The sequence below is a fragment of the Hibiscus syriacus genome, unplaced genomic scaffold (assembly GCF_006381635.1).
Source record: "Hibiscus syriacus cultivar Baekdansim isolate YM2019G1 unplaced genomic scaffold, ASM638163v2 tig00003041_pilon, whole genome shotgun sequence".
NCBI classification, from domain to species: Eukaryota; Viridiplantae; Streptophyta; class Magnoliopsida; order Malvales; family Malvaceae; genus Hibiscus; species Hibiscus syriacus.
Genome location: NW_024061960.1, coordinates 9,353,744 through 9,366,109, shown reverse-complemented (window position 1 = coordinate 9,366,109; position 12,366 = coordinate 9,353,744). Strand labels below are relative to the sequence as shown.

Below are 12,366 nucleotides of genomic sequence, written 5' to 3'. Positions count from 1 at the left end.
TGAATCATAACATGTTCCACGATGACATTTGTTTAACTTTTGAACCATGTGCTTAACAAAGTTTTGCTATTCAAATAATAGTTAACGCATGCTGAACTCTTTTGTTCAAAAGAGGGTTATTATTCTGATTGGGTAATCAGAAGCCCAAGTGCTGATGCATGATGAAAACCAAAAGTGCGAAACTGGGTTTTTTTTCCTAAGGTTTTCTTCTGAAATATGGAAAAGTATTGCAACTGCTGCTTTCTTCGTGGTCATCCGTTTCATTATTTGAAGCTTCTGTGATCCCACTGGAGCAAGAAGAAGAGGCTGAAGGAGGGAGATTTAAGTCAGTCCTCTCCCTGGTCAGGAAATCATAGAAAACAGGCCTCATTGTCTTTGCTTTGCTTACTCCCTTCTCGTTGCTGCTGTTGTTGCTGTGTTCGTCGTTTTTAGTACTGCCACCACTTCTTTTCTTCAAAAATATCCGGCACAGCACCCAGTTTTCCACGGCCACCATATGGCTCTGCATAGGTTTTAACAACAAAATCATTTAATTTAACTGACCAAAACATGACGTAATTAAAACAACAATGTGGTTGGGATGAAATGGTAAGACCAAAAAACTGACCGGAGTTTGGTTCTTGTGTGGGGCATTGCAGGCTGTTGTTTCTCCGTTAACCAGACGGTATTCATGCATGATCCAGTCGGTCCGGCTTCCCTGTGGGGGTTTTCCCCTATAAAAAACCAGAGTTTTCTTCATACCAACCACTTGGTTGCCCCTACAAGTCACGATTCGTTTGTCGATTCCGGTTGCTTTCCAATAACCCGAAAGTGTGGCTCTGTTGGATCTATTCCCATGGGGATACTTGGCTTCCTTCGTGCTAAAGAAGTACCTCTCTTTCTCCAAATCACCTGATAAAAAATAATACACACAAGAAAATGTATCAGTTGATTTCTCCTAAAGACTAGTTTTTTTTGTGAATATTATGTTAAACCAACCTGGTAATTCCCAAGGATCGGCTTTGCAAACATCAACTTCAGGAATGATGGAAGCCGGTAAAGGCCAAGCAAGCACCTTTCTTCTCAAGTACTGAACCACCAGCTCTTCATCGGTCGGATGGAACCGGAATCCAGGAGGCAATCTTAGCACACCGTCCTTAACAAAATTAAGTTTCTCCATAAAAAAAAAGACAGTGAAGGTGGTACAGAAGAAGAGTTGGGGGCACCCAATTGAGCCTACAATAGCAGCAGCATCCCAGTTTGGGTTCTTATACTAGTAAATAGAGAATATGAACAAGGGGGAACAAAAAGAAGAAAAGGAAAAAGGAGGACATAAAAAGAAAGGAAAAGTAGTGGAGAGAGGGAGAAGGAAGGTTGGTATTGTCATATTGCGAGAGGGAAAGTGTGACTTCTTTATAAGGGTTTGTTAAGAGGAATAAGGACGACACATTTGGCGTAAACCGTACTCAAGCTCTTCCTTCATCTCCTTTCCCTCCGCTCGGAAAAAAAGGTTGAGTTTTTTTTTTTAATCCAAACGGAATCGAATCCGTCCGAACTTTAAGCCTTGTTGTGTTCGGCTTCTACACATTGCGTGGATGGGAATAACCTTTGCTGTTAAACCTCTGTTTCAACCCGTCTCTTCTTGGTGATTTTATCCGATATGTGTTTTTAGGGTGAGATCCGTTAATTTCGGTTTGATTTTAAAACATTTCTTAATCATTGGTTTTATTTTTTATATTGATAAAATATTTTGTTTTTATGGACTTTTATATTATTTGATAAAATTAAAAAAATTAAAAGAAATATTATTTAAAGTAAATAAAAATAATTTATAATTCTCATAAATTATTTTAAATTTATTTTTAGTATTTGAGATATAAAGTATTTATTTTATAGTATATAAATTTAATTCAATTTCAAATAACCATAATCTTTAAAATTATATATAATTAACTATTTAAATACTACATTTCAATTTTAAATTTATTCTATTTCTTTGCTCATCCCCGAATTTTTGGAGAGAACAACTCAAATCTCATGCAAAGTAAGTTTTTATTAGGAGTGTGACACCTGTTGATTGAGTAGCGATGAATAGATGTCAATCCTAATAGAGTTGATTTCTAACAAAAAAATATTATGGAAGTTTTTAAAAATAAAAATAAAAATAATAATTAATTTTGTTGAATAATTTAAAATATATAATTAAATTTTTAATTAAAAATGATTTACAGAATTTATAGCAAACTAATCAAATTAACCAATTAATTTTTTAGAAATTTATTACTAAATAGTGCAATAGGACCATGCAAAAAATTATTAACAAAATTAATTCTGAGTTGCCCTCATACGGACTAAAAAGGTTGCAAGTCCAACCACCCAATGTGCTACATACAGCTGGAGCTCACATAGTTGAAGGTATTTAATTTAATGCCGTACTTTTGAAAGTACCAAATTACCCTTGGTTTGACACATTTTAGACCAATCGGCTTGGGCATAAAATATTGTTAGCCGTTGGTTTGTGGATAAAGCAGCAAATGCTTTCACGAAATGTCTATACTTTTCCTTCGGATTGGCCCCTTACTCCCGACCCTAACCGTGCCAATAAAAAAAGGTCAATTACATTTAATGGTCACTAAACCATGGTGAAATAATATCTGTGGCTACTTAAGTTTCATGAGTTATATAATAATCATTAAACTTATTGATATGCTATAAAATATGTATGTTATAAAATAGTGATAAATTTAATATTATTTTTAATAATTTAATAAGATTAACTATTAATTTATAAAAATTTAACAAATTTTAATGATCATTTTATAATTTTTAAAACTTCAACGATTAAAAAATTATTTATTATGATTTAGTGGTTATTTGTGGGACCAAAAATGGAGTTTACTAGGATAATATATTTGTGCCCTTTGATCAAGGGAAATCAATTTTTTGTTCTAATGATTGGAATCGATCCAATTGATTTAGTTAGTTTCAGCCTAATCAGGTAAGTTTGTTTAATTAGTTTATCAATATTTATTATGAAATTTTACAATTAAATCACCCGAATTATTATATATATTATTTATATTTGTTTTAAGTATATTTATAATCAATAATAAATATAATTAATAATTAACCATTTAAAATAATTTTGTTTGTAAAAAGTAAATCGGTTGGCCCATTTAATCAACTAAACTCACCCGCCTTTATATCATTTTGATTATATTAATTAAAATTATTTAGTTTAATAAAATCAATTAATTTAAATTATAGACTGCTCTCGCTACCCAGGCCATGATTATTACTAATTGCATTGCTGAAATCAAAGTTTTTCACATTGGGAAGTTTGGCAAATGAAATGATTGAGTAAAAGGAGATTTTTGCTTGCAGCATTACGCAATTGGCAGGCCTTATGCCATGGAAATTTTATTTTTATTTTATTATTTTTGATAGAATCAAAATACAGAATTGATAATTCATTTCCAAATTGAAAACGTAACTTAATTTTTACATGCCATAGTTCAAGTCAAACCTCCCATTTATTTGATGAATAATTGGGAAAATTAGCTAAATCCCACTTAACTTTCATACATTACAAACAAAATATATATTAATATGAGTTAATTGCATCATACGTCCTCAAAATATTATTCTCTTTCTAAATTGGCCCTTAAACTTGTAAATATTCCAATAATATCCCTAAACTATGACTATCATTTTAAAATTGTCCTCAAACTTTTTAACATTTTAGTTTCATCCTCAAAATTTTTCCTTCATTCTAAATTGGTTCCTAAACTTTTTTAACATTCCATTTCATCCCAAATAATATGTATATACTAATCAAATTTCATGTTAATAAAATCGTTAGTCCAAGCTATATTATTAGATGTGAGAAAAAATAAATTTTAGGTTAAACTATGGTTAAAACTAATTACATACTTGGATGGGTTTAGGGATGAATTGGAAGATTTAAAAGTTTAGGGATCAATTCAGAATGAGAGTCATAGTTTGAGGATAAAATTGGAATGTTCAAAAGTTTAAGGACTAATTTAAACTAAGTGTCATAGTTTTAGGATGAAATTAGAATATTAAAATTTAAGGACCAATTTAGAATAAAGATTATAGTTTGAGGATATAAGATGCAATTAAGTATATTATTTACTAATTCAATTTATCATTTGAGGACATAAGATCAGGTTTGGATTTTATCTCAAAAAGTCAGGTCGGGTGAAGAGTATATTTTTTTGGGTCGAGTCGGGTGAGAGTGTAAAATTTTTGTTTCAAGAAGAGTTAGCTGAAACCCAACCCCGACCCATGCCTATCCCTACATCTAGATTGCTTGTTCCATTGGGAAAATTCCTACTTTCTCTACACATTTTTAACTCAGCCGCCCTGCCTCCTCCCCAATATCTTTATTACATTTGTTAATTAATATGCTTATGTCACTGTTTTATTAAGATTCGTATATACTATTTAAGATAGCTATTTAATGTATAAATAGTAAAAGAAATTATTTTTGTATACAGAGACCGGGCTAGAAGCAAATTATTTATAATCAAAATAAAATTTTATTAAATATTTAATCTAAAAAATTTAAAAATAATTTAATTTAAATTTAAATTAATAAAGACTTAAAATATTATTAGACCTCTATCACACTCTATGTATTTTAGTCTCTATAATAATTATAATACAAATATATTTTAAATTGATAATTTAGCATAAATAATAATCATGTCGAATTTTAAACTGTACTTATAATATATAGTTTAGTTGTGTATGATAAAAAAATATATTAAAATTTAAACAACTTATTAACTAAATTTTGAGTTAATTGCATCACATGTCCTCAAAGTGTCACCCTAATTTTAAATTGGTTCCTAAACTTTAAACATTTCAATTTCATCACTAAATTATGACTATATTCTAAATTATTCCTCAAACTTTTGAACATTTCAATTTAATCCCCAAACTATGACCTTCATTATAAATTGATCCCAATTTTTTTTGAACATTCCACAAATATACTAATCACATCCGTTGTTAATAAAATTGTTAGGCCAAGTTATATTATTATATGTTTGAAAAAAATGTAGGTTAAACTATGGTTGAAACTAATTACATATTTGGATGAATTTGGATATAGAATTGGAATGTTTAAAAGTTTGGGGACCAATTTAGAAAGAGGGACATAGTTTAGGGATGAAATTATAATGTTGCACGAACCAATTGACCTCAGTGGTTAAGGGACTCGTTATTCTCCTTAGATGTAATGGGTTCGAGCACCGACAGGGGTATGAGCATTCATTATCAATTGGTTGAGAGTCCTTGAACAAATATTGTCATGTATTTACCCCAGATGTATAAAAAAAAGAAATTAGAATGTCCAAAAGTTTAAGAAGTATTTTAAAATGATAGTAATAGTTTGGGCATGAAATTAAAACATTCAAAAGTTTAAGGACCAATCTAAAACAAAAGTTATAATTTAGGGACATTTAGTACAATTAACTCTTAAATTTTTAAATCAAACGTAGAGTTGAAATTTAGGAGATACCGTAGGAAGAGAAGAATATTTATTGGTAGTAAAGCAATTGCAATTATGGGGTCCTTGATTAACCATCTCATGAATTATTATTGTTTTTGAAAAATAACCTATTTGATGAAAAAGAAGAAAGCAAAATAGCTTTGGTTGAGGGGTCCTTGAAATTGACAATGCGCCGAGATTCTTAACAAAAAAGAAAGACGACGGTCCATTGACATTTTCATTCGTTTATTTAGTTAATTATAATAAGCTTTCTACTAAGAGGACAGCACTAGGACTAAGAACTAAGTTAATGACTATTTTTGTAAATAAATTAAAATTTATATTCAATAGAAAAAGTGAGAAGTACGATCAAATATTTCCATTGGTAGGATTTCATCTTATTATTTTATACACCACCAATTTATCACTTTATTATTTTGGGTTGTAGTTCACTCTTGTTATCATTTGAGCAGACTCGTTCTATTATTATAGGTTATGACTCATTCTATTTATTATTTAAAATTGACTCAGTCTGTTATTTTGGATTGTGACTCGTTCTATTATTCTAGGTAAGGACTCGTTCTGTTTATTATTAAGATTAATTCACTCTGTTTCGTGTTAAGGTTGATTTGAATTATGAAGACTCTGTTTGGTGCTAACACGTGATTTGGTGGTTGGGTCTACTGACTTAAATAAACATATTATATATTTATTGATGGTATATTTCGTCGTTATGTCTATATATCTAATGAATGTTTGCTTTAAGAAATTTTATTAATTTATTGTGAATGTATTTGCTAAACTTTATTAATATAATTATCGTAATTTTTTGTGTTCTATTTTATTATGAAATGTGACATAAAGAATTAATTATTAATCACTTTAAGTATGATATTATTATATTATTCAACACCCTAAAATTTCCAGTAACCGTTGGTACCCTGAGTATCTAATTGACAATCATCCAAACTTGAAACTTGATAGATAATATTATGCAACACACCCTCATCAACATCTATAACATCTATGTTGTACAACTCACTCATATTACATTTCACTTACAAACCAGACATCTTATAAAACATATGCGTAATTTTCTTAATGACAAAAACAAAATTAGAAATACCCTTAGGGGGTGTTTGGATGAGGGAATGTGAGATTCTCATGGGAATGGAATCCACATTTCCCCGTTTGGTTAGCTCGGGAATCTCATTTTCGGTAATGTAAGATTACCAATAATATATTTTTTGGGGTATATTACCGGGAATGTCATTACATCCCTATCCTTAGGTATTGTTGGATTACCGGCGTTTTGGACTAAAATGCCCTTAATTTTTTTTCTTTCAAAAATATCATTCTTCTGTCATTGAAAAATAAAAATTCTACGAAGGTTAAATTACAAATTTATCCTTAAACTATTTTAGATTTATAAAAAAAATCTATAATTAAAATTTTATATGAAGTTCAGGTGTTAAAATAAAATTTTACCCTTTCATTAAACTTTTTTATATTTTCAATTTTGTAAAAAAATTATATAAATTTTATGAATTTAAATTTTTTAAAGAAAATATATAAATATTTTTCAACTTGTTAAAAAAATAAATATATAATAAGAATAATTTGGTTAAATATACATTTCAATAATCTTTTATTCCTTTAACCAAACATAATAATCTTACATTCCTGCTAAGCCAACTAAACACAAAATGCAACATTCTCAGTAATCTTATTCTCTGGTAATCTTACATTCCGTGAACCAAACACACCCTTAATGGTAATATTATATATTTAGTATTTTGTTTGAATTAGGAAAGGGTAATAAGGTCAAAACTGGAGGTGGGTGAGGGTGAGAGAATAAAGGGGAAAGAGGGGACCTACCTGCCTCTAAAACGACGGGCACCCACGTCGGATAGAGGGTAAGTGACAAAATTGCCACCTTCAAAGGGGAGCCCCATTTCAAGATTTTCCGAATCTTGTTTGTCTCACTATTCCAGATTAGATCGAATTCAGATTAAGACAGTAAATATGAGTGAAACGTCTGATAAAATATTTTTAGGAAGACATCATCTCATCCATCTCTTCCTCTTTAAAAGACAATTATACTCCTCGTAACACTTTCAAACTCGTTTTATCGATTTATTTTAGAAATCAAATAAATTATTGATAAAACTCGAATTTTATTATATTATTGTTTCAATAGTTGCACGATTCCACATCAAATTCTTTTTATAAATAAATGATGAAATTCCATCATTTGCAACTTTTTTGGCGAGCCATAGACTATTATATTCTATTTAAGTAATTATATCATTTGGTATGCAATGATGAAATTTTATTCTTTATGTCGATAATATTAATTTTATAATCAATGGCATCGTACATAAATGTGCAATGATCCCCAAGCACCCATGTAATCAACTAATTATTATATTATTGAGAGAAGGTAATTAAAAAAAAAGACAGTGGCAGAACTGAAATAATGATGAAAAATGAGGTTATTTGAGGGGAAAGAGGGGAGTAACGGCGGGACAGTTGAGATTTAATGAAACGGGGATCCTAAAAATTGACAAATGAATAAGACTGCCTGATTCCGTAGGAGGAAGGGAAACCCCTTTTCCCTCAATTTCATGGAATTGTAAAAATAAAATAAAATATAATTATTTGTTCAAACAGTAAAATACTTGATATCACTTAAGTAAGGTATCAAGTTTGAGTCATTGTATATACAAAAATTCATGTTCAGAAACTTACTCATCAAAATCAGGTGTACAATATAAGTTGGCCTGAATTAGTGAATACGAAACTTTAAAACATGAAGAAAAAAATTATTTATTTATTATTATTATTACTGACAAGAGAATGAAAAAAGGTTGTCAAGCTTAAATTCAAAATTTAATGTTTATTAAGATTAAAGTGTGTAAACTGAGATTAAGAGTCAAAGGAGTTTGCGTGTGGGTGTTGAGGAGGATTTTAAGGAGTAACACAGAAACGTCAAAGGCTGCAATTATTATGTTTTTCTAGTAAAATACGTTGTTCACCGGAAAATCTCTCTTTTTCCTGTATTCTTTTATTTTTAAAAAAATCATAGGGCAAAATGTCTCTTTGTGCTCTCATTATTTTAATCTCTCTCTATAAATAAATTAATCCCTCTTTTAATGGCTAAAACATGCACCAAGTCACTTAATCATTAGTTCTGTTACAAAGTTATCTTTAGGTTATAATATAATAATTAAATTAAGATATTATTATAAACATGCCATTCTGTCGTTAAAACCAAAACATACATTAACGTGTCTTGCCATTATAATAATTTCAATCTCTGAAACTCATATATTCTATTAATCTAATAATAATTCAAAGTAATTCAATAAATTAAATCTTTATATTTAAAAATTTCATCAATTTAATTTTTTTTATGATACTATTGAACTAAATTAGTCTATCATATCAAAATTATAGTTTGATAGTTGCATTCTATAAAGAAACAACGAGTTACTATTAAACTATTATTATATCAATAAAGTAACACGAAAGTAATAAAATATTTATGAGAGAAGAATAAACAATTTAAGAGAAAAATAAATACTAAAATGATAGGAATTTTAAATATTCGACGTTATATTTATTGAATTATTTTGAATTAAGACTAAGTTGATATGATGTATAAGTTTCAAGAACTAAAATCATTATTATACGAGGCCACATCACTATTTTGTCCAATATTTAACGGTCAATGAAATGTTCGCAATAATATTTTAGTTAAGTGACTACATTGTAACTTTTAAGAAAAAAAATGACCAGTTTATAATCTATCTAATAATCGAGTCACATGGAGTATATTTTCCCTCTTTTTAAATAACCAAAAAATTTATGATCCTTTAGTTTGACAATAGGGTTTGTTTTTTCCTATAATTTTTTCCCTTTTATTATTTGTTCAATCCTGGCTTAACCTTTATGGGATTGCCCTCCTTTTAAGCATTTGATTCCCGTTCTGTTATAGCAAATATAAATATAAGAAAATCCTATGTATTGGATTACACATAGGCATAGCTTCTTTCATCTCACATACGGAGAGAGATAACATAGTTTTAAAGAAGTTGCCTTTTAGCTCACATGGTCCTTTCTCCTACTATTATTCATAAAACAATTAAAATTTGGGTCAAATTCTTTTATCAGTCCTTGTATTATATTTAAATTATAGATCTAATCTTTATAGTTATATTACAATTTGGTAATTTTTAGTATCTATATTTTTAAAATTTTGAAAGTTCAGTATTAATTCATGAATTTGACCTAAAAAGTGTATTAAGGAAGGGAGAACCTTCCCATGCAATTTTAAAAAAAAGGCTAGCGAGGTAAAGAAGAAAGGAATAAATACTGGGTTGTTGCCTTCAAGTCATGAGGATCAATTGAATAAAGAGAGAAGACAACATTTCACAAATGTGCTTTTTTAACATGATGGCTTTAATAAATACCCTTTATGTCAATCATTTATGTATAATGGCATTTCTTTTGTGTAGCCATCATTTGGCATTAGCCTATAAAGAGAAAAAGAAAAAGGTGGTGCTCTCTTTTATCTCTCTCTTTGGTTTTTGATAAAATAAGAACTCATTCCATGAATCTGAATCCCCTAAATCTATATGAATCAATTCCCCTATGTAAAGCACTTTTGTTACATGTATACATATAAAATGGTGGACCATGGTAGGAAGGAAGGAAGAAAGCCGCTCCTATACCTTTTTAAATCATATAAATTATATTTAAATAATATTTGATTGTTAGATAAAGTTATTAATATTTGTCACTTATATATTGTATGTATAAATTCTATTAGACGTATCAAATTATATAAAAACTTTAATTTAAAAAATTATAATAAAACCTATAGTGGTAAAAGAAAATATTGTTCTTTCTTAAGGAGTCGTATTTAAAAAGTTGCGTATGTAGAGTATGTATGTTATTAATAGGTTAAGAAAATTTTTAACATATATTACATTGTAAATCATCCCGAACTATTAAGAATAATTACAGGGACACAATACCTGTAAAACAATTCACTTGTGACAGAATGTATACATAAACATGTCCCATTTTGAAAATATATATATATATATATGGGTTAGGATCCAATTACACCTAGTGTAAATTTTTTAGTTTTACATCTTTTTAGGATCGTTGGATGAGAGGAAATTAAAGGCTGAAATTAATTTATTGTTTATATATATATAAAAGGGTTGGATAGGCATCTGTGAAACGTGATTGAAGGGGGATTGAGACAAGTTGGGAGTGTTAAGTCTTAACATTTCCAACTTTACTACGTAAGTAATTGAAATAGACCGATGATGGTAATGTTTGTGAATTAGGGTTCCATCCAATTGCGTGCCTGTCGGGTGCAACCCAGCAACTTGCCATCCCAATGGGAAGGCGGACAACTTTTGGAGTATTATCTTCGCCTATCACTCAATTTATTTTTGTCTATATATGTTTGAATTTTCATTTTCATCTCAACACAACAGGCTTTAGATTGTATGAATAAATTTATTAAAATTTCATCATCTAAATTTGAATTATTAATTTAACATTTGATAATCAATTAAATATTCCCAAAGTTTGAGCATTTTTTAATACAAGAGTCTAATTAGATGAAAAAAAGTAATTGAATTGAGAAGTTTTGACCTCCTTAAGCTTATATTTTATAATAATTATTAAATAAGATATATATGCACTAAGATTTTTTTTTAATTTACTTTCCTGTGTTGTTGGTAAGAACAGAACTGGAGCTTTTATTGGGCTGAGAGCGTTTATGCTGCTATTCATCTAACAGCCCAAGAATTTTATTAAGCTAAATGCCCAAAGCAGGCGAGATGTATTGGTCATTTCCTACAATCAAAACTATATTAGTAGAAAAGGAAATCAGATTTAAAGAGATGGGGGAAACAAACCCAAAAATATTCAGAGATAGTGGTCGATGGTTGAGGTTCTTCATGTAAATATGCATTGGCTCTTGCGATCTTTCTTCATGGTGTCCCTTGGAATCATCATGCCAATTGCTTAATGCATGAAGCTCCTGTAAACCTTAATTGAATAAATGGTTTGGGTTTGCATGTGCATAATTCTCTTGGATTCGTTCAAGTAGGTAGGTCATGCCAACTTTAATCTTAGTGCCCTTCCAGATTATGAACCTTGAATATATCGATAATGTCCCTTTCATCTCCTTGGATCGATCATCAAAAGCAAGAGAAATTCCATGAATCAATGTTCTACAAAATAAATATAAGTTAGAACATGGAACACTATTAATAAAATAAATGAACATATAAAATTCATGAAAGTTCGTGAATGGAATTTGGCCCTTGACATTCTCAAGAATCATATTCATTGAAACTTCCCTTTTATGAGGTTCTTCGAATGGATGGAGTATACTTGGAATGTTAATATAAACACGTCCCTTTGAATTTCAAGAGATACAACCATTGACACTTCAAGTGTCACTCCTTTTAGAACTTCAATGGACATGCTTTCTGAATCATCATTTTATAAGGGTATGACTCTTGGAATATACTGTAAAACAAGAGGATGAGAAGGAAGAACAGATTGGTTACTGGAAAACAAATTTTCCAACTATTCACTTTCCTTTGTCTCACTTTCATGCTTCTTTTGAACTATCTCTTCAATACCACACTTCTGCTTTTCAATGTGCTCATTTTCACTCTCAATTCTCTTTTTAATGCTCTCAATGTCTTTTTCAACTCTCGTTTCTTTTTCTTTTTTGCAATCACTTTCTTTTTGTAGTTGTTATTGCAATTGTGTTTCTTTAACAAAATTATCAAAACACACTTGAAGATGAGCTAGACTTTCGGGATTGAAAT

General features: G+C 29.5%; 1 protein-coding gene and 1 long non-coding RNA gene across 2 annotated transcripts; one reads left to right on the top strand and one right to left on the bottom strand.

Moving 5' to 3' along the window:
• Positions 1 to 1,362, bottom strand: LOC120167233 (NAC domain-containing protein 83-like). The gene is made up of 3 exons (XM_039176308.1): positions 979 to 1,362; positions 608 to 891; positions 1 to 502 (listed from the first exon to the last, which is right to left on the bottom strand). The coding sequence occupies exons 1-3, from the start codon at positions 1,157 to 1,159 to the stop codon at positions 197 to 199; spliced, it is 771 nt and encodes a 256-aa protein (XP_039032239.1). The 5' UTR covers positions 1,160 to 1,362; the 3' UTR covers positions 1 to 196.
• On the top strand, positions 453 to 11,681 carry LOC120167244. Its single transcript, XR_005520028.1, has 3 exons — positions 453 to 588; positions 1,490 to 1,494; positions 11,671 to 11,681. It is a non-coding gene; the product is annotated as an uncharacterized LOC120167244 (long non-coding RNA).
• The last annotated feature ends 685 nt before the right edge of the window (positions 11,682 to 12,366 follow it).

Coding starts and splice junctions, on each gene's coding strand:
- LOC120167233 (XM_039176308.1), bottom strand. CDS start 1,159: ATGGAGAAACTTAATTTTGTTAAGGACGGTGTGCTAAGATTGCCTCCT. Junction 892..978: donor CGATCCTTGGGAATTACCAG/GTTGGTTTAACA, acceptor ATTTTTTATCAG/GTGATTTGGAGAAAGAGAGG. Junction 503..607: donor CACACAAGAACCAAACTCCG/GTCAGTTTTTTG, acceptor AAACCTATGCAG/AGCCATATGGTGGCCGTGGA.